A 22,516-nucleotide genomic window follows, 5' to 3' on the forward strand; every position below is an offset into this window, starting at 1 on the left:
CCAAAGGGTGGGAACAGGCCAGGATATCCCAAAAACCACAGTCAGTATTCCCTGGTATTCTTTGTTGGTCATTTGTTTTGAGGACATTTTCTACAGGTTTGTGCATTTGTTATTAATTTTGTCATTTATTTCTTGCTTATTTCAGTGGTGAGCTAAAGATTTCAGACTTAAATATGCAGGCATTGAAAGGAGGTCCTTTTTATAGGGAAGAGACCAGGCTGATGTTGATCAGAATTCATTGTGGGTGCTTTATGGAAATACAGATTTCTTGGGTTTAAAAGAGATTAGTAAGCCGCACGTTGTGACAGATGCTACTGACAGTAAAAAATAGAAAGGATGTGAAAAAGTCTGCAAGAAATGGGTTACAGGTATGGATATAAGACATATCTGCTCATTAGAGTAAAATGAAACCCATCATCTAAGTTGAAACAGGATTCCTTGTTCCTGGGAACCCTGTCGCTCTGACTAATGGGAATCGCTGTTCTGGGCACACCTGGGGCAGGTGCTGTCTGCTCCAGAGACTGAGCTGTGCCAGAGCAGACCTCACCAGCAATGGCATCATCCCAGAGGGCCTGGAGGGGACGGAGGGTGTCTGGGCTGAGGGGCTGCAGTGCTGGGGTCCCTGGAGGGCTCCCTGTGCTGGGCAGTGCCATGGAATGGATGTTCCCCCATTGGGTCCCTGGAGGGCTCCCTGTGCTGGGCAGTGCCATGGAATGGATGTTCCTCCATTGGGTCCCTGGAGGGCTCCCTGTGCTGGGCAATGCCATGGAATGGATGTTCCCCCACAGGGTCTCTGGAGGGCTCCCTGTGCTGGGCAGTGCCATGGAATGGATGTTCCCCCACAGGGTCTCTGGAGGGCTCCCTGTGCTGGGCAGTGCCATGGAATGGATGTTCCCCCATTGGGTCCCTGGAGGGCTCCCTGTGCTGGGCAGTGCCATGGAATGGATGTTCCCCCATTGGGTCCCTGGAGGGCTCCCTGTGCTGGGCAGTGCCATGGAATGGATGTTCCCCCACAGGGTCTCTGGAGGGCTCCCTGTGCTGGGCAGTGCCATGGAATGGATGTTCCCCCCAGGGTCCCTGGAGGGCTCCCTGTGCTGGGCAGTGCCATGGAATGGATGTTCCCCATTGGGTCCCTGGAGGGCTCCCTGTGCTGGGCAGTGCCATGGAATGGATGTTCCCCCACAGGGTCTCTGGAGGGCTCCCTGTGCTGGGCAGTGCCATGGAATGGATGTTCCCCCAGTGCTGGGGTCCCTGTGCTGGGCAGTGCCATGGAATGGATGTTCCCCCACAGGGTCTCTGGAGGGCTCCCTGTGCTGGGCAGTGCCATGGAATGGATGTTCCCCATTGGGTCCCTGGAGGGCTCCCTGTGCTGGGCAGTGCCATGGAATGGATGTTCCCCCATTGGGTCCCTGGAGGGCTCCCTGTGCTGGGCAGTGCCATGGAATGGATGTTCCCCCACAGGGTCTCTGGAGGGCTCCCTGTGCTGGGCAGTGCCATGGAATGGATGTTCCCCATTGGGTCCCTGGAGGGCTCCCTGTGCTGGGCAGTGCCATGGAATGGATGTTCCCCCACAGGGTCTCTGGAGGGCTCCCTGTGCTGGGCAGTGCCATGGAATGGATGTTCCCCATTGGGTCCCTGGAGGGCTCCCTGTGCTGGGCAGTGCCATGGAATGGATGTTCCCCCATTGGGTCCCTGGAGGGCTCCCTGTGCTGGGCAGTGCCATGGAATGGATGTTCCCCATTGGGTCCCTGGAGGGCTCCCTGTGCTGGGCAGTGCCATGGAATGGATGTTCCCCCATTGGGTCCCTGGAGGGCTCCCTGTGCTGGGCAGTGCCATGGAATGGATGTTCCTCCATTGGGTCCCTGGAGGGCTCCCTGTGCTGGGCAGTGCCATGGAATGGATGTTCCCCCATTGGGTCCCTGGAGGGCTCCCTGTGCTGGGCAGTGCCATGGAATGGATGTTCCCCCAGTGCTGGGGTCCCTGGAGGGCTCCCTGTGCTGGGCAGTGCCATGGAATGGATGTTCCCCCACAGGGTCTCTGGAGGGCTCCCTGTGCTGGGCAGTGCCATGGAATGGATGTTCCCCCATTGGGTCCCTGGAGGGCTCCCTGTGCTGGGCAGTGCCATGGAATGGATGTTCCCCCACAGGGTCCCTGTCCAGCTGCAGGGGGATGGCACCCCCGGACGGGGATCTGTGCTGAGGGCAGGGTGGGCACAGAGCAGATGGGAGCTCCAGGTGCCAGCTCGGGGTGTGAGCAGTGCCCTGCTCCGTGTGAGGCAGGTGGCAGCTGCTGGCCACCACAGGGCAAAAACAGAGATGACAATGATGGTGACAAACCTGCAAACATGTAAATTCTCTCCTCCTGTGCTCAGGTTTTGGCAGGGTCTGCTGCAGCTTTACCCCTGTGGCAGAGGCAGAAAGGAGTGTGAGGCAGCAGGTGTTGTTGTGGTCAGGGAAATGCACAGAACATGCTCTTTGATTGTGCAAACTGAATATTTGATCTGTGCTTCCTCCTCTTATGCTCCTCCTCAGGGTTTAGCTCCCCATGGAGCAAGTCAAGGCAGGGAAAGGAAATTCCACCTGTGTTTGAAACTCGGGTTTAATCAAGGTCTCCTTCCTTGGATCTGGGCTGTGGGTGTCCTTGGTAGCGATGTAGCTGGAAGATAAATGCAGATAAGAATTCTGTATTAGGGCTCCATTAATAATAAACGTGTGTTGATGCTAACTGAGTGTTATTTAAACACACTAAATGGAGGCAGCAGCCTGCTGGGACCGTCTCGTGTAGCCAAAGCTTCTCCCTTGCTGATGCTGCTGCCAAGCAGTGCTGGGCATGGCAGTGGTGGATTTTGGGTGATGTCCTTGGCAGGCGTTGGCTGCCAGTGATGGCTGAGTGTAAGGGGGAACACGAGGGAAGGGCACCTGACTCTTCCCTCTGAGGGGCCACTCACAGCTTGGCCCTTTCCTGTTCTTCTGATCTCCCTCACTTCTGTCCCTCAGTGTCCCCCAAGAGCCCCTGAGAGTCCTCAGCAGCCTCCCCTTCCCAGATCCTCCCCCAGAAGATGTTCTGTCTTGTTCTGTCTCCCTGGCACGCCGAGGAGCCGCTCACACCGGGGTCCTTGGGGGACGCTTGGGTAAACCCCTGACCTTATGGGAGAAGGACAGTCTTTAGCAAGTGACCTTTTGCTGTCTAGGCAATGGACCATCAACTGCTGGAAACAAGGCGAGAGAGCAGCTGCTTCTGTTCCTTAGAAATGTATTAGAAATGTGGAATAGAAAGCTGAGATGTGCAGAGCAGCAGACCCGTGCTGCCACTCCGAATTCTCCCTCGCTGCGTTTGTCCCTCTGGTCAGCGACAGAGCAGATGGATATTGATCCCCAGTGTCCGCCAGCAGTAACCTTTGAAGGGACAGGCGACGTATGGCCAGGGAGTTTGATCTATCAATATCTGGGTAATAGAAAGACAAGGGTGACATCTAATCCCAGCCCAGGTGACAGATCATAAATCTGCGCCAACGGGGCGATTGGCGGCAGCAGGAGTGTGAGGGGAGGGCAGAGGAGCTGCTTCAGTCTGAAACACGCTCTGGCCACAGGCACTGAGGCTTTCATGGCAGAAAAAAAGAATTTTTTTCTTTAGGTCCAAAGAAATACTTTAATTTGGCATAACACAGGATTTTTGTTCCTGTACCATTGTGGTTTCAGCCAGTGGAAAGAATTCCCTGGTGCCATTGCATCACATAGACATTCACTATGTTTAAAGTCAGTGCAGCCTCCAGTGTAATTTCGGAGCTATTGTCATCTTTTATTCTTACTCTTTAAGCCAGAAAAGCCATAAAGGTGGCAATGGCATTTTTTTTCTCCACAAATTTAATATCTGTGCAGAACTCGCTTGAATTTGCCGTATATTTCTCTGAAGTGGCTGTTTCACAGCGTAAACTCGCTCCTCACAATAAGTAATTTTTAGCACCATCTTGCACACTGTCTCTGAGTGTGGAGAGCAGCTCAGGGGAAGTGTGACTGCGAGCGGGGAGCGGAGCGGGCGCTGCAGGGAGGCGCCGAAAGCGCTGAGAAAATCTGTGCTGAGAAGGAGGGGAAAGAGGTCCCTGGGACTGCTGGGGCTGCCACAGCCTGTGACAGGGATGAGATCCTGGTGGCTCTGTCCCTGCAGACAGTGCCAGGGAGACTCAAGGAAAGCAACATTTTGGGAACGGTTTCTGTGAATGCTAATTCCTCCCACTCCTCCTGTTTTCCTTCCTAAATGGAAACTGGGGCTTTGAGCATCACCAGGGGATCCCAAACCTGGCACACCAAAGTTGTCTCAGTTGGTAGAGCCCTTCCTCAGAGCAATTCTCTTAAACCTGGCTGCAGCATAAAGGAAGGATAACAGGCATTAAATGTGAAAGTAAAAATCCAAATACCAGGTGAGCGTTACCGTATCAATTTTCTGTAGTCTGTGCCTCAGAGGGAGACATGGAGCTGCCATACCCCATCCCATCATCCCCATCCCATCATCCCTGAGCAAGCCTTGCCCAGTTTGGCTCAGCTGCACCTTGCTGGAAAGTCTCTGTTCCCCTTGTGCTCAGCAAGGAATTTTCATGGGCAAGACTCCCCAGTGCTGAATTGCAGCTGACAGACCTGCACAGAACTAACTCAAAAGGGAGATCTTTCTAGAATTCTATTTGTTTGCCACCATCACTTTTTTTGAAGAGCTCTTTGCCTGGGAATTGGAGTTGCTGAGTCTGTTTCCAGCCATGGAGAAGATGCTGAAGAGGGAATAAGAGCTACTTGAATGCAGAAAAATCTCAGAGAAGCTTGACTCAGGGTCACAAAACTGGTAATTACATCTTATTAGAAGAGAAAGTTGCTGTTGCAAAAGGTTAGTTGTGAACCTTGGTGGAAAACAACATTTTCCTCTGGGGTGAGGGCACTGGCAGAACAATTGCTCAGAGGTGCCAGGTCTGGCTCCAGGCTCCGTGGCCTCGGAGGTTTTCCCTTGGGGACTGTGCAGGAGTGCAAGGAGCAGCAGCTGCCTCTTGTCCTGCCCTCCCTGCAGCCCAGCCTCCCACAGTGACCTTCTGGGAGCGGGTGAGAACACCTGTGGTGTGCTGTGAGCACCCACGGAGGATGCAGGCTGGCTTTGGTGGGGCTATGGGAGCACTGCATTCTGTTCCCCCCTGCTGCAGGACCCTCCTGCTGCACTGGGGCCACACGTGTGTCCATGTGAGCACCCACGGAGGATGCAGGCTGGCTTTGGTGGGAGCACTGCATTCTGTTCCCCCCTGCTGCAGCCCTGCCCTGCTGCACTGGGGCCACACGTGTGTCCATGTGCTCCCTGGGCAGCCTGGTCTCCAGCTGTTGCCCATGAAAAGATGCCATGAAATTAACTCCATCGGCAGCAATTGCCTTTCCCTGCCAGCACAATCAGCGTGGATTGTCTGTTCTTTCCCAAAGTTCAAGTGTGACGACTGCAGCTTTTTAAAGCGGTCTCTCAAGACTTGGAGCCTGGATGCACAGAGCGCCAGTGGCTTCTCCCAGCACTGCCTGGCAGTTCTCCTCTCCCTCCTAGAGGCAGGTCTGCAGGCTAGTTAATGGCCTTTGGGTCCCCTCCTTTTTCCTGTGTCCGACCCATGACCAAGACTCTCTGGTTCTGGTTCTCTTCCTGGAAAGCAGACTGTGATATTTGTGTTAAAGGGAAGAGATGAAGCTCTCAGTGATGGATGAGAGAGCAGAGGAGCTGAGCAGCTCAGGGAGGAGAAGGAGCACAAAGGAGACAAAGCTTCTGGGGAGGTGGATGCTCAGTGTTTATAAACCCACTTGTCTCTGCTCTAACCACCACATTTCCTTTTAGGTACTTGAAACTGATAGATGAATGTTGACATTCAAATGGTGTTAATTCTGGGAATGGAGCTTAGTGTCGCTTTTTTCCTTGAGCACGTGGGCAGTTTGTGTATCTGTGTGAGTTGTTTCTCCTGACTCAATCTATTAAGAGGAATTTTGTTTAGGTTTACGGGCTTACACAGTTCAGGTGTAATGAAAACCCCTCTTCCTTGGAAAGCATTTGTGTCGGGATCCTGCAGACTGAGCCAGCAGGGCTGCAGCTCACGCTGGGGCACCTGTGGTTAGAAATTCCACAGAAATTGAAAAACCATGCTCCCCAGCACGTATTTTTAATCTTTCCTCTTCTCTCCCCGACGCTTCCCTCTAGCCCAGTGTCCTACAAGCGGAGAAAGAATTGATTTTAAATGTGACCGCTGAATATGAGCCAAGGTCCCTGGGCTGTGTCCAGCTGAGGGGAACTTGTTTGAAACACAATTTACTCGTCTGTGTGTGTCTGCAGCCCTAAGAGGAGAGACTGCAGTGGTCTAAGGCAGGGAGACAAGTGCAGAAATTAATTGTACAGGTTGCAGCCAAAGCGTCCCTCCAGCACTGGGTCCCCCTCCTCACCCCCCTTCCAGTAAGTATAAAACAAGGTGTCATTTTTCACCTTCACAGGGAGATTCAGTAAATGAGGCTGGAGAATGGCTTTGGGTAATGAAGGAAGCACACATTGTGTTTTCCCTCCTGGCACTGCAGACACCCATTTGGGTGATTCCCTTGCTTGTTAACACCGGTGCAGGTGTTAGACAGGAGCTCACCCCAGAGACTCCCCCCAGAAAGTGGCTTCCTTTCTGTTCCCATTCCCCTCCCTCCACTCCCTGGAGCAATCCCGTGTACTCCAAGTCAAGATTTTCAAGGCTCTGAGCCCAGTCCTGGACTCTGTCTGTCCATCTGTCCATCACACTGTGGGATGAGGATTTGTCCCTTGTGTTGGAGTCCCAGCAGGAAGCTTTGGTCTGATACATGCACACTCTGCTGTCATAGTCCCTTCACATGTGATAGATGAAAATCTGTCCCATATCATTCTCTGGGGGCTTTCCATTGGATCTGCTTGTGCTGTGCCCCTCCAAAGCATTGCCAGGATTTAATGTTGGTTCTCAACAGTAATTTTCCTTTGCTTCTCTTAGCTCCTGAGATTCCCTGTTGAGTCCAAATTTCATCTGCCCCCCTCAGCCTGTCCTTTTCTGTTCCAAAACATTGTCACGCTGTGTGTGTGTGTATTTAATGCTCCTCAAAATACGTATACACTGACAGTAAATATTTACTGAGAAACTTGCCGAGGTGTTGACAATGAGGATGGGTCTGAAGAGTTCTTGCTTTTCAGTTTAATTTCCAGTTGGTAATTGCTGCTGCTCGTGGAAATAGCTGTGCTGGGAGCAGAGAGGAGCCGGTGCCCCAGCATGGGGAGGGGTGCACGCCGTGGCTGGCGCAGCACGTTGGGGTCAGCAGAGCAGACAGGGCTGAGCAGACGCCCTTTGATGGAGAACAAAGAGGCAGAGCCCGGGAGGCTGAGGCTGTTCTGAGCCATGGAGGGGCTCAGCGTGTCCTCGTGTGCTCCCTGCCCACGGTTAACCCGCATCAAAGCCTTCTCCAGAGGGAGCTGGTGCCAGCCCAGGCCGAGGTGCTGGACTCTGCAGCCATCCATCGGCAGGTTCCATGCAGCAGCATCCCGGTGTGAAAAGCTTCAGTGGCTTGAACTTCAAATAATTTATTTCTAAATTACTTCTACTGTAATTCTTATTAATTCAAATAGTCTTCTAAGCTGATGTAAAATTCAGTAAACGCAAGGAACAGTTTAATGAATTGAAAATAGGATTGAGTCTTTTAAAGTAAATGTAAAAAAATATGCTGGCAATAATTGCTTAGATGGAAATCGAATCTTAATAGCTTTGTTAATGATTTGTAGGGAATATTGCGTTTATGAGAACATATCAAGCTGATCCTTGTGCAAGAACCTTGTTTTGAATGGGTTTGATAAAATTATTCCCCAGAAGCAGTTAGTAATGTTTATTTTTGCTTGAACCACTTTGGAGATGTTTGATTTCATTGATGCCAGGTCTTGGCTGTGGCTGTGCAGGGCTGCTCCAGCACCTCCAGGGCAGCATGTGGCACGGGCAGGGCTCTGCTGTGATGGCCCTTGGGGTCTGCACAGTGGTTAGGGATTTGAGAACAGAATCATTTAGGCTGAAAAAGCCCTCTAAGATTGAGTCCAGCCATTAACGTGTGTCCCCAAGGTTCAAGAACACCACATTAAGGGTGCTGGTAGTGTGTTGGGGTGGCTGAATGCTCATCTTCTGATCAGAGGGCTTTGGGCAGGACCAGCTTCATCCTGATGCCCAGAGTGTGGTGCAGGAGCCAGGCAGAGGTCTGGGACAGGCCCCTCTTGAATGGGGCTGGGGTCTGTGCTCCAACATGGGGTTACTGTTTGATAGTAAATCTTCTTGCTGCTCCTCAAAGTTCATCAGTCTGGAGAATCTATCTAAAATTTATACTGAGAGGGCAGAAAAATGTGCCCAGACTTCAGCTTTCTGCCCATCAGGTGTGGAGAGGAGTCTGATGCTTTATCAATCTTTCTCTTTCTCTTATGCACCTTTTTGTCAAACATTTGTTTCCAAGGGATGTCAATTATAAAGGCAAGTTGGAAAGAAAGATAAATGAAGGACATGCAGGGTGAGAGAAAAACTGGGGTTTAAATATGATCCCCAGATTTCCTGTGTGCAGACTTTGTCCCAATCCTGCGTTTTTGGGTTCTGGTGGCTGAAGCAGCTGTGGAGCAGCAGAGGATTCTCTGAGCACCCAGCCTGTGGCATCCTGGCTTCATTTGGAGCATTGCCAATCAAAGTCTCAGTACCTCTCCCACTTTGATTCCCAGGAGTTATGGAAGAATTGAAATGCAAGGCACAGTTCCCAGTGCCGTCCCCCATGTCCTTTGGTGTTCAGGGCAGATGTCTCCTCATTAGGAGGAGAGTTTTGGGGTGGTGACCTGTAAATGATTACAAGGCTCCCACGCCATAATTGCACAGGATCCTTTTTTTCCCCTGCCTCTGGACATTAATAGCACCTGCTGATTACACAGGGTAACGACTGATTCCCTGAAGTCTGCCTGCTCCAAAGGATGAGTGCTTTTTACAGAGAGTTGTTCCTTCGAGTAATTTAACAAGGTTTTTCTGTTGGGAGAGAAAGGGAATTTTTGGTGTTTCTGTGTGGGGCAGCAGTCCTTCTTCCTCTATTCCCATCACAGAGCTCCTTTCTCATTGCTCCTTTACCAGCTGGTTGGGGACCCGGAGTCAGTGGCTCACTGGCTGATGTTCCTCCATTGGCGGCGTGGAGCTTTTCATTCCCAAGTGAAACCCACTGGTGTCATTTCTGCCCTTGAGTCCTGCTTTGCTGTGTCCTGCAGGTCATGGTCAGAACCTGGTGACAGAGGATGTGACCGTGGTGGAGGGGGACGTGGCCACCATCAGCTGCCGCGTCAAGAACAGCGACGACTCCGTGATCCAGCTCCTGAACCCCAACAGGCAGACCATCTATTTCAGAGATTTCAGGCGTAAGTTTATGGTTCCTCCTTTGGTCATGACTCCTCCTGTGCCTCACTTGGGCTCAGGACACGGCATTTGCTGAGATCCCTCCTGTTTGTGCAGTGCTGGGCACTTACAGTTCACTGGTTCTGTGGAGGTAGGTGAGATAGACAATCATAATCTTCCCCTTAATGGAAAACTTCACAGTCCCCTCTAAAAGTCAGAGCATCTTACTTTGCAATGGGAATTGATTGTTGTAATTCAGGGTGAATTGCAATTGAATGCCAAATATTTAGCTGACACAAACAAATTGAACAGGGCGACACCGAGACAGCGCAGCATTCTCAGGAGTGATCTCTTCAGACCAAAGACTGGAAATTTCAGGACAATCTGTGCTGCTTTATACCCAAACAGAAATCTCTCATCACTTGCATGTCCAGTGGATATGTCTGTCCTGTGGTGACAGTGCCACAGTGGCTGCAGTGAGACACTTTAAATGGTCTGTGTTAGTGTCACTGTGGGGACACGCCTGTCCTCTCTGCCCAGGAAGCAACAGGGCAGGAAAAAAGCTTTAAATTCTACTTCTCCCAATTCCTTCCTCATTTAGGCTGTCCCTGCGTGCCTACAGTTGGTGGTGGGGCTGTATAGACGCCATAAGCATTTCACCTACGCATCCCTAAGCCACCTGGTAATAAAACTATGTCCAAAGATTTGATGCTGTGCCCTGTGATTGGCTCATGTTGATTATTGAGAACCAAAAGATTTTGTAGGTCCAGCTTCAAGGTAGGAAGCAGCTAATGAGGAGCCCAGGGGTGCTCACCTTGATGTGCTGCTGTCTGTGGGCATTTGGGATTGTGGTGGGAAGGGGACGTTGCCCCTCTCTGTGCAGTCACCAGTCTGTGCTTGCCCCACAGCCCTGAAGGACAGCAGGTTCCAGCTGGTGAACTTCTCCAACAGCGAGCTGCGAGTGTCCCTGACCAACGTGTCCATCTCTGACGAAGGGAGGTACTTCTGCCAGCTGTACACCGACCCGCCCCAGGAGATCTACACCACCATCACGGTGCTGGGTAAGGAGCCCGGCAGCCCCTGCACACACAGGGGCACTGGGGTGGGTTCTGTGCAGCACTGGGAGGGCTCCAGCCGCCTGGAGGGGGCTGGAAGCAAGGACTGAACCCTGAGTGCTGGTGGCCAGGCACGTGTGGCACGGGAGCAGTGCTGCTCTGTTTGAGCAGTTCCTGCTGATTAGCAGCAGCTTCTAAGGCTCTATTAGTGGGAGAACCTGAATCAGGGAGGGTGACTTAATGCAAGATCTCACTTGCTGATTAGTTTAAATCTTCCTTCTTTTGCTTAATGAGATTTGGGTCTTAGGTTTCTCTGCGTTGTTAAGTGATGTTTATAAGCAGTTTTACTCTTGCTATTACAGTTATCAACACCTTCAAAGTTTCCGTGCACTTCCAGTGCTCACAGGCACAGGAAGCTCTTCCAGCTCCTGCCTCTAATCGTGCACAGGCAAAAACAGTTTGTTGGATTTGATTTCACTGCTGGCAATGCTGAGAAGGTGTTTAAAAGGAGAATACTCATTTCATTCACCTGTAAGCCAGCGCCGTGTGTCTTTCAAGTGGGAGACATAATGCAGGTTTTTTTGGGGTTTTTTTTAAGCATGAATCATGCTTTAGAACTGAGGGAAAAGTCAGTTTTCTTGCCTTGTACTTCAGTTGGTTTTGAGAAGCCTTTGTGTAATGGCCAGAGTGTGTGCTGCCTTTCCCCCACATCCATAAAGGAGGTGGTTTCTTGTCACCTTTGTCATGTTCTCGGGTCAAACCTCAGCTCAGGAAGCAGGCAAGGATGAGGGAGGTTTATCAGCAGAAGATGAAGGAGGGGTCTTAGTACTTGCATGGAGAGATTGGGCACTGTGGCGCCAGGGATGGCTTGTCTTGCCTGTCTTTTCTATTATTGGCTCCCTAATTAGGGGAGCTAATGAGCCAGGGTGGAGGAGTGCTACTCCATGGTGGCTGCCCCTCCCAGGAGCTTGTTCCCCACCAAAAATCTCATGGCCATCACCCAGCCTTTGACAGAGCTGAAGTTGTATCAAAGACTGATTTTCTGGCCTGCCTGTGATGCTGCCAGCTCGGGAGGGCAGAGGGAGGTGCTGAGGTGTCCCCCTTTGCAGCTGGCATTCGGGGGGAGCTGCACGTTTGCTTCAGCACTTTCATGTCTTCTGTGACACAATATGTAGATTTATTCATGCTTAATTGGAACATGTGAAAGTCTCAAATATGTAGCTCATTCTGTTCTTTTTAGAGAGAAGCCACAAGTGACTAATTAGTCCATTTGATCATCTGGATGGTATTTATACATATTTGTTCTTCATTAGCTTTAAGACCTGTGAGTCACATCTGAACTGTGCAGTTGCTTAATCACATTGATCAGAGCAAAGTTGAGTTTCCTTTGGAAGTTCTGGGATTTTCTGAAGCCATGACTCTGCCATAAGAGCTCTCGCTGTTCACTTTTTCTTGGGTTTTGCCTTGCTGCTGGTACTTTCATGGGAAAGAGATTCCCTTTTTCCCGTGTCTTAGTTTTTAAGCTCATTTGTCCAATTTCTGGGCTGTGCTGCAGTGGTTGTTACCCCTGAAGTTACAGCCTCTTTCTCAGTATTACTGGATGATTTTTCATTGGGTACAATCTTCCAGCTTTGTGTTTTGGGAGACTCCAGATCTAGGGAAGATGTGTGCTTGGGCAAAGGATGTGGCACTTCCACCCCAAAGGATGTGGCACTTGTGGCTGGGTGTAGATCCAGCTCCCTCCTCCCTTTGGGATGGTTTTGGGGTGGTTTGTGGGGGTGTGATGGGGGGCAGAGCTGTTCCCAAGGGATGCTGTTCCACTCCAGGCTTGTGCTCAGTGGCTTTTCGAGCATCTTAAATGAGGTTGATGTTTGCTGGCCTGCTTCCATGCTCACGGCTGAGCCTTGGAGCTGAACAGCAGGAGAGAAAAATTGCCGTGGAGGTTAGAGGCTTGGTAAGTAATGCAGTGCCAAGTGTCAGCTTTTGTGTTTCCTCTCCTTGTCAGAGAAGTCAGGAAATGTGCACGGAGTCAAGCTGGATTTTTAAATAGCAGCACACACCCGAGCAGCACAGGAGGCTGCGGCTCTCCCTGGAACCGTGCCTGCCTGGGAGAGGGAACAGAAAGTTACAACCCTGATAAGTAATAATTTGGGAGACTGCGGTGATTATTAGGTGGAGAGTGAAAGTGCTCACTCCAATTACTGCCAAACCACCTATCAAAGGGTTTGATTGATTGAAAGATCAAATAAATGCTGGTTGCTTGTTTCCTGCAGTAGATTTTACAGGTTTTCCTCAAGGTTTTGTCCTGTGTTAGCAATCAAAAGATTTTTTTTTCATCTGGTTTGTGTTGCGTTTTCCATTCCAGTGCCACCACGCAATTTGGTAATTGATATCGAGAAAGAAACCGCCGTGGAGGGAGAGGAGATCGAGCTGAACTGCACTGCCATGGCCAGCAGACCAGCCACCACCATCAGATGGTTCAAAGGCAACAAGGAGCTAACGGGTAGATGTGTCCTCTCAGTCCCTTGCTTTGTTCAGGGAGCTGAAGTGATTTATGTAACGCTGGGTGTTTGTTCTCTGCTGCCAGTTTAAGGGGAAAAAAAGTAAGAAAAGTAGAGCGAGCTTCTTTGAGCACCAGCTGAGGAACAAAGGACTGTGTGGGCAGACAGATTATTCTCTAACACAGGGGGCTGAACTCCATTTGGTCCTCTGCCTACCTGCCAGCCTCGAGTGCCGGGTTCTGGAGTCCTGCTGTAACTGCAGGTGACCTTGAGGAGCCCAGGGCTGTGCACTGAATTCATTTTGCATGGCTTGTGTAGCTTTCTGCCCTGTTTCAGGTACGAGAGGGATCGTCTGCGCTTTGGGCTGGAAAAATTTGCAATTCACCTTCATGTCTAGCTCTCCCTTGTTTGTAGAGTGTTTTCCCTGTGTTCAGTTGAATATTCATCTAAGATGGGTTTCTCTGACTCCCTGAAGTCTGGTGGCTCCCAGTACTTGCACATTCAAGTCACTGACTCTGATTGCATGTGACACGCTGTTAGTTTAAGTCTGCACGTAGATGTGAGCTTGGTTGACAACACCTTTGTGCTTTACCCAGTCTGAGACGCTGACGGACTCTCTGCAGAAGTCCAGACTCATTACTTCAAACCCACTCCCCTGCAAGGACAGGATAAAATCCTCTATTTAAGCCCAGCACTTCAGAGCATTTGAGCAGGCCACATGCTGGGAGGATGCTGGTACAGGTGGGATGCAAACCTGCTGCCTGGTGCAGTGGTGCCCTGCTGTGTCCCAGCGCCGTGGTGTGCAGGGAGTTAATGATCCCGTTCTGGTTCCCTTCACCATACCAGTGGGCAGCAGGACAAAGTGTTTGTCCCTTTCTGCCTGAGCTGTGCAGCTTCTTGATTGAGTTTTCTTGTGTTAGCAGTCAAATCCCACCTTTGAGTTCCCTGGGAAGAATGCTGAGCTTCATGTAATACCTCCTTACCCTGCTCAGTCTTCAGATTTTTTTTAACAGAGTAGAGACTGAAACATTTGGCTGTGAGTTTGTGAATCACAGGAAGCGTGGCTTTGCCCATGGGAAAGCTTTTCCTCCAAATATCAAGGGGTGTCTGCATGTGTCACCTGTTTCACTCTCATATATTATACAGCAATATTTGGTGTCTGGAAGGGCTCTGCTACAGAAGTTACTCTTAGCAATTTTGCCTGTGAATTCTTAAATAAAGAGGCACAGATCAGAGCGGAGCTGCGCTGTCAGCGGGCGCTTGCTGAGTTCCTGGGAAAATCCTTTTCTGCTGTCTTGTCTCGTCTCGTTTTGTCTTGTCTTCCTGCTTGTTTCCATCACGGCATCCCTCAGGCAGCCAGTCCCGAGCTGGGCTCCCCTCCCTCAAACAGAGCACTCCCACCCATCCATGCTGCTTTTAATTAATTTAATCTGTTAAATCGCTTTTGTAGCTGATTGTTGATTCAGGAGTGGGAGGGGATTTGTAGCTCATTGATTTAAGAGTTTGGGGATCTGGGGACGGTGTTAATCATTGCAGTAACATCGCGCGGACTTTGCTTGGCCAGAGGCTGGCAGAGAGGAGGGGATGGGTGTCCAAAGGGAAGGTGGACAGGAGGGAGGCGGCCTGGCTGCAGGGTGCTCCCTCACTGCCCTGTCCCTGTGTTCCCTGCCCAGGCAAGTCGGAGGTGGAGCGATGGTCGGACATGTACACGGTGACCAGCCAGCTCCTGCTGAAGGTGGGCCGCGAGGACGACGGCGTCCCCGTCATCTGCCTGGTGGATCACCCTGCTGTCAAAGACTTGCAGACACAGCGTTACCTGGAAGTCATGTGTGAGTAGCAGAACCCTTAATTCTCTTCATATATAAAACTGTGTGCTTGGGAGTTCAGCAACCATTTCCTACACGGTCAAATTCCAACATCGATAAGGATTCTATCCTGTTACACAGAAATCATAAACACAATGTAAGGTAAACACTTCATGGGTGAAGCCACGACTTTCCCAGCCCTCTCTGATACCATAAATACTTTGTTCTCTGATGAAATAACTCTCTGTACATAGAATTTGCATCAAAGGTTTCTGGCTGGGCTTTTAAATTGTCAGAACGGATTAAATCTGAGTATTTTTCTTCTAGCAACCTGCTTACCTCTGAAAAGTGCTTCTCCCCCTCAAAGGAACTGGCCACCCTGGCGAGTTTACTGGAAAAAACTGGGTATTGTGCAAGAGAAACCCAGTGTTGTGCACTGTGAACATACAGCATCGGCTGGATTTGTACATCAGAGAATGGAGCTCTGTGGAATCTGTAGTAGCAGCACTGATTGAAGCCAGCCTATTTCCTGTACTGCTCCTGACATGTTCATTGTTAATAATGCATCTCACTTCCCTTAGGACCTGCTCCACTGTACATGACAGCAGCAAGCAGGTACCTGGAAATAGCTGTGGTCCCAAATGCACCTGGTGGAGATTTTGGAGTGTGTACATGCATCCCTGCGTTCTGAAACATCTCCCAAAAGCAAAGTGGGGTGGTCCCTACAGCGAGGCCGTGTGCTTGGAAAGCCAGGCCCTGAGACAATTCAAAGCCCTTGTTTTTGTAGGGTCCCTTCAACTACATCACACTGAAAGGAGGAGAGGAAGTTTGGTAATTATTTATTTCATCTGCTTCATTATGTAGTTTCATTATGAACATCTTGGTTACAATTCTCGTATCTCCGAAACTAGCGGGAAGTAATGTTCCTGTAATGAGGAAAACAGGAATGATCAGATACTGCCTAAATTGACAGATACGAGATTTCTTGCGACTGTGCTAATGTGTAATTCATTTATGCAAACTTAATGTCCATTAACATTTCTTGCAGAGCTCCATTAGCTTTAATAATACATTAGCACCTTTGTGAGGCGTGATCAAATACTTAACGGGGAAGAGCAAGAAATGCCATCTACCCTGTTGTGTGAGGGGATTGGAACTCACTGGGCTGGAAGGGCATTGGACAACCTTGAGGCTTCCTCTCAGAAATCTCTCTGCAATCCTGGTGATTTGGTGGAATAGGATAGTGCCACTGTTTCGGGGGGAATAAAGCGAACATTTCGTCTCTTCTTCCTCAAATCAATCCCTCCTTGGCCACTTCGGTTTGCAGCCTTAGGGGTTGCCCATGCAATGAGGGCAAAGCGCCCCTAAAGCACAGTTCTTTGTTCAGCTCCTGCACTGGAGGCCCTGCTGGATCCTGTGCACAGGTTTCTGCCCTTACTGCTGATTTTTGCATCTCCTTGGGCTGTTCCAGAGCTGTTTGTGGGAATGAGGCACGGATCCTCCTCGGGAGGGAACGGGGATGAGCAGGAGAAGGGAGTTCAGACTGATTTGGTTTTATGTTCTGATTTAAACTCTGAGCTTGTTAAAAGTAATTACGTTCCAATGTGGGGACTTGCCCCCGTTAGCCCAGTCTGTTCCTTGAGTGGGCAGCAGCAGATGGCCAGAGAGGAGCCCCAGCCCAAGAACTTGTCCTGCATTGTGACCTTGTGGCTCGATGGTCTGGAGCTTGGCCAGACACCTGCATTTCATCCCTGCTGCAGGGCTTTAGCTTGAAGAAAAGGCAGTTTCAGAGCAAACTCTTACCCTGGAGCTTCTGCTGTCTGACAGTGATGATTTGTTGGCCAGTGGGAGAGTGTGGCAGGAGGAAGAGCCTCTTGTCCTTGCACACAGGCGTCTCCATCCGTGCTCCCACAGAGCTCTGCCCTTAGGCTCCTGCACTGACACCTTCTCAGCTGATTTTGGATGTGGAATGTGCAGCAGGGGATGCTTCTCCAGCTCCTGTCCGTGCCTCCACTGTCCATGGCGTGTCCTTGCAGGCACCCGGCTCCCAGCTCTCTGCTGCAGCGACCCTGGGAATTCCTGGCTCATCCCGTGTGGATGTAGCTGCTTTCCCTGCAGCAGCTCAGTTACCTGGGCTGCCTGTTCCACTCTCTGCTCTGATGTTCCTCTCCCCACAAATCCTGCCTGCTCCCCTCATGGGCACAGCGGATCCGCCCCTTCAGAACATCAGCAGGGCACAAGAAAATGTTTTTCTCAGCAGATGTCGTATTTCTCTGCACTTAATGTATCCAACTGGAGCATGAAATGTGTTGGGGAAGGACAGGAGGATGATGGATGGAGCCGCTCAGATAATGAGGTATTTTTTGTCTGACTAAATTTCAGAGTAGGGAGATATTTTTTTCTGAGATGCAACTAAAAAGTTGTGGGGTTTGTTTTCCAAGAAAAAAAAGCAGAAAACAAAAATGCTGGGTGTTAACTTGTCCTATTTATGGAGTAAGCCATTTGCTGCATATCTGCCCTGGCACAGCATGGCCCATGGTGAAGTTGGAGGTGAATGCCTTCTCGTGGCTGTAGGGTGTGTTACTGAAAAGAAATCTCTGTGAAGGAGCAGTGTGACATGTGTGAAACCCTGCCCTGGCCCCTCTCAAAAGCAAAGCAGGGCCGGGCTGAGAGCGTGCTGCCCTCACAGGGGCCGCAGCACTCCCATGCCTGAGGAGCACCCTCAGCCCTGGCAGGCACGGTGGCCCTGGAGTGGGAACGTCCCCAGCTCTGCTGCAGCCGCTGCGTTTCTGTGGATCCCTCAGTGAGCGATGGGAGACCAGTGCGTTGGGTGTAATTTTAGAAAGGAAATGGAGCAACAAAATGCATTAAAATGTCGTTAAGGAGCTGAATGGAACCAGATATTCTGGGAGACGTGCGAGTTGAGCCCTTGCTGCTCTCATTATGTGACACTGGAAGCGAGCGTCGGACCTGGAGTTTGGCCTTTTCTCTGGGCTGGCTTTTTGTCCTTTTCTGAAGTTATAATTACCTGTGCATTCATTTTTGTAATACCTACTTGTGTACCTTTAAAGCCTGCCCCAGTGGAGTCTTGTTGCAGCCTCTGCTGTTGCGACAGGAGAACTTTTTGTGCCCAATTGTGTTTAAAATCAGCCACATACGTTTGCTGCTGCATCTCCAGTAATCCTTACATTTCCGTCCAGTACAAATATTAATTGCATAGTTTGCAGTGAAGTTATTAACATCAATGTAATTTATCATCTGGAGATCGCTAAAAGCGAATAAATGAGTTGTTTTGTTCAGCGAGGTGTTGACCCCTTCAGAAACTTTGATTTAAAGCTGTTTTTTTTTCTTTTAGTGAATATGAAAAGCACCACAATCAGCCGAGTGTTCAGTTATTTGATTTTCTGGGGCATTAGCCACTCTTGTTTGTGACATTTCCCAGTTGGGTGCTCGTTTGTGAGCTCATTAATAAGGTTTTCTCGGAGGAATGTTGTTGGGAGCACGGAGCGTGTGGGGCGACCAGGGCTCTGCCATTTGCAGGCATTAAGCAGCAGAGTGTGCTTAAATATTAAAAGAGAAGTGTTTATCCCCAAAATGCCTGTCGGGCTCTGGCATTCCTTTTCCTGCAACAAGCAACATGATTAAATTGCTTTCGTTAAGGGTGAATTTTGCAGAGTCGTGTTTGGGGTTGACAGGCTCTTCCAGACAAGCTGTGATCTGCCAGTCCTGCTCATTCCTTATTTTAGACACGGGATCTATTTATTGAATAGATTTCTGTATTTTGGCTGAAAATCAGCAGTGCAGCCTCTCGTCCTTGTCAGAGGTGAGGAGCAGGCAGGGGATTGCCAGGCTGGGCTGGCTTTGACGCAGAGCGCATTCCTGATCAGCAGCCCCACTGGATATTGCAATAAAGGTGGCTGTTGTTTACACCTGAGGATCAGTGTTAACTTTGCTGACTCCTTTTAATATTGAAAAACACATTTTTCCTGCTCTTCCCTGAGTGAGATCAGAGACTCCCACAAGTCAGTTTTTTGAGCAGCTCTCTTTGGCACAGAAGAGAGCGGGGATGAGGAGCTGGATGAAGCAATGCCCACCTGAAGGGAGATGTGCTAAGCATTATCTGGGAAATGCTGAGGCTGGATTTACCTGCGGTGGGCAGGAACGTGGCTTGGCCCGCGGATCCTGCTCCCAGGGATGCCATCTGGCGTCAGGTTTGCCAAGAGGTACGTCAGCAGTTTGTGCAGGGATCAGAAAACGGATTTTAAACTTGGACCCGGCCGCTCCTCGCCTGGCAGGGGCCAGAGCCTGCTCGGCTGAAGCACTGGCAGAGCCCACCTTGGCCGCTCCTCTGCCGGCGGGGCCTGGCACTGCCAAAAGCGCCACGTGCTGGTTTCCCAGCACTTGGGAAGAGCCTTCTGGCTGTTTCCAGCCCCACAGGGAGCGTGTCCTCTGGGCAGGGTGCGCTGGGCTGTGCCCAGGGGTGGTCAACGAGGGTCCCAGGCCTGCCAAACCTGCCTGTGCAGGCTGGGGGCAAGGAGCTCGCCTGCCTGGGCTGGCCTGATGAAAGGAAACGGGTGGAAATAATAGGCTTAGGCTTTTGTAAGGCCCCGAACTCGGTGTAATGTTTTATCTCGGCTGATTAATGACATCTAAGCATTATCGATGAAGTGCATGTTTAAATGGATTAAGAAATCACTAACTGGCAGATCTCAAAGGATAGTCATTAGGGAGTAATCAGCAGTGCTGGTATTTTTAGAGGGAACGCAGGGGCCTGGGTGCTTGGCCTGATGCTGTTCAGTTGAAGCATTTGAAGTTCTTAAAAAGTCACTGTTAATAATCTTTGCTGATGGCACAAAAATGGGGTGAGCAGCTAAAAAAGGAAGAACTGGGACAAATGCAGAATAACTGGAGTGGTTTGGTAGGCTCCCAAGCACGGAGCTTGAGAGCTGTGAAAGTCAATGGGTACTGGCTTCGGTGGCCAGTGGCATCCTGAGGGGAGGGGAGGGTTTTGGGGTGCATGGTCCCTCTGGGGCTGCAGCCCCCAACAGACCCCGGCGCATGGGCACGCGCCGTGCCTGTTGTGAGAGAAATCTCATCAAACACAGAATGGCTTTGTAATAAGTTTTTCAAATTGGCTGCTGCTACAGTGTAACCTTTAGACGACTGGTATTTAACCTTGTATATCACTCTGAGCTTTTGAATGAATTTAGCTTAATAAAGGTGCCTTATTAAATTACGAGGCTGTTTTTTTTAAGCTGCTAGAAAGAGGCGTAGTAGGAAATAGCTGTGGGTTGTTGGGTCTAATTGGCTGCCATGGAGCATGCAGGGCCTCGGGTGCACAGATGCAAGTGTTTATTTTTATGTAACAATCCAGTGGTGTGATGCTGTGAAGTTCCAAGCTGAGGATTTTCGGGGGCTGGTGAAAGCTGCCACTTCTTGCCTGGTGTCCTGTGTTACTGTCCGAGGTGGTCATCCCCCCACGTCACAGAGCTGCAGACAGCACTGCTGGAACGTGTCCTGTGGAGCAGGGGCAGACAGCTGGAGCATCCTTGGAGCCCATCAGAGCTCTGTCCGTGTGCTGCTAAATGTCACAGGAGCCGGGCTCGGGGTCCCAGGGCGCTCGGCATTTCACAAACCTGCGCTCCGAGTCCATCATCTGCAGGAAATACACTGACTTGCTGTGAGGCAGGTGTGAGCACTGCAAGTAGGATTTAAGATTGTCTAAAAGCACGTCCTTAAACAAAGGGAGAAAGGCACCACTGCCCCTCCAGATTCTTGAGTGGAATTTTTTTTTCATGCCGTGAGCCTAATGCCAGCCGGTCCTCTGGAGTGTCCAGCCATCCCTCTGCATCCTTCAGGCTCAGGTACATTTTCCTAATGCCCTCTGTAACTCCCAGCGTGCTGACAAGTCCTTTGCTGTGGTAACTCTGTTGGGAAGTTCTTGGCTTCAGCAGTGTTGACACATGTGCTGATAAACCCAGATTCCTGTTGCAGGTGACACCTCCACAGTGCCTGGATCCAAAGGGGCCGGGTCCACCTCACTGCCACTCTTGGTTTGATGAAGCTCCTGGGGCTGGGAAAGTGGCAGTGGAAGGGCTCACCCAGCTTGGTGGGAGCTCGTGGAGCTGGCAGTTTGTGCTCAGTACAGTGAGCCTGGGTGTATTCCTCCTCATTTCCATAAGTAATTGTCATTAGTAAACAGCTCATTAGAAATACTAAACTTACCTAATGGGAAGGGGATGCAGCAGGAGAGGCAAACAGCTAAAGGAGGTGTTTCAGTCCCCGTGTGCTGAGTAAACTGGGCTGGGATGTTTCCTGCTCCTGCCATGTAACACCATCCACGTTCCTGGCACGGGCTGGTGGTGCTGCTGCAAGCACATCAGAAGTGGGGAGCAGATGCCGTGGGGTGGGAATTGTGGACGGGAGTGGTGAGCTCAGTGCTGAGGATGTGGCAGGTGATTTATTTGCTGCATAACACCCGGGTGAACTTGTCCTGCCCTGCTCCTTGTGCAGAGCTGTTGCCACTCCAGGGCGCACCGAAGCTGCCCCATGTCCTGTGGGCCTGGGACTTGTCCCCTCCGCCGGTGACACCCCAGAGTGCTGCCAGCACCCCCAGCCCACAAGGACAGCCCAGCTCCAGAGCTGCAGGAAGCATCTGTAACAGGGATTAGTTGATGAAATGTTGTGGTAGTGTCATCTCAGGAGAGGATTTACTTGTGTAGCTTATTCCATTACTGAAAATTATGAGAGTTTAAATTGGTTAAATCCTGACACGCGGGTTTTTTTTCCTAATCTCTATTATTCCATAGGAGGCATGTTAATGAGTTAAACACAGTTAATAAAATGCAGCCAGCCAATATTTTGGGTAGCAGTTACTCTCAAAGGAAATAGAAACATTTAAATGGTTTCAACCTTTATGCATACTGATTTTTTTCCTTCCTTTGTACCTTACAGTTGAGTAAATTCCTGAAAAATATCTATGGCTTAATGGCACTTGTAGCCTTGAATTGATTTCCTGCACTGATAATGTTTTAGCTACAGCTCAGATTGCGTTTTTAATCTCTGTTTCAGTCATGGGAGGTAATTAATTTTTTAATTGTGGACTCTAGGTTTGTGGTTTTGGCTCTTTTTTTCCTGCAGGGTCTTACTAAAGTGTTGTTGAGTTGGCTCCCTAACTATCCATGCTTTAATTCTCTGTTTATTGTAGGATTTACAGGAGCTTCATCCGGACAAAACGCAGCCTCCTGTTGTTTACACAGAGGCAGGGGTGGCTGTGGCTCTGTTTGTGTCTCTAACCAGCATCTCTTGTCCAGCACAGTTAGCATTCGTGGACTCTGGGGCTGTGGTGCAGGAATCGCTGGTACCCCACCCTTCCATCCTGGGCACCACGAGTCTCTGCAGCTTCCCCTCAGCACAAGGACGAAGGAGTTCCTCTCAGCTGGAGCCAGCTCAGGGATGAGCTGTGCAGCAGGAGCCCTTCCTGGGCAGCACGGGGCCGTGGGCACTCGCGGTGCCGCCAGCCCCAGCCGCTCCTGCTGCCGGCACCGAGCGGGCACAGGGGCACGGCCCGGGGCTCACCTGGCGTGTTTTGTGTCCTGCAGATAAGCCTCAAGTGCGGGTTTCTCAGAATTACCCCTTGCAAGGCCTGACGAGAGAAGGGGAGCCGCTGGAGCTGACGTGCACGGCCTTTGGAAAGCCACAGTAAGTTGGACCCTTCCCAGGGTGGGCCGGTGGTGACGGGACATTGTGCGGCCACTG

General features: G+C 50.5%; 1 protein-coding gene across 8 annotated transcripts in view; it reads left to right on the top strand.

The window, feature by feature from the left end:
* Positions 1 to 22,516, top strand: part of CADM1 (cell adhesion molecule 1) — a 138,840-nt gene that overhangs the window by 84,960 nt on the left and 31,364 nt on the right. For all 8 annotated transcript variants that reach the window (XM_066564468.1, XM_066564470.1, XM_066564471.1 and 5 more), the window contains exons 2-6: positions 9,274 to 9,420; positions 10,306 to 10,458; positions 12,818 to 12,955; positions 14,627 to 14,782; positions 22,360 to 22,459. In XM_066564468.1, coding sequence (XP_066420565.1) covers positions 9,274 to 9,420; positions 10,306 to 10,458; positions 12,818 to 12,955; positions 14,627 to 14,782; positions 22,360 to 22,459 — 694 coding nt within the window. The remainder of the gene's footprint in view (positions 1 to 9,273; positions 9,421 to 10,305; positions 10,459 to 12,817; positions 12,956 to 14,626; positions 14,783 to 22,359; positions 22,460 to 22,516) is intronic.

Source organism: Molothrus aeneus, chromosome 22, assembly GCF_037042795.1.
Source record: "Molothrus aeneus isolate 106 chromosome 22, BPBGC_Maene_1.0, whole genome shotgun sequence".
Taxonomy (NCBI): domain Eukaryota; kingdom Metazoa; phylum Chordata; class Aves; order Passeriformes; family Icteridae; genus Molothrus; species Molothrus aeneus.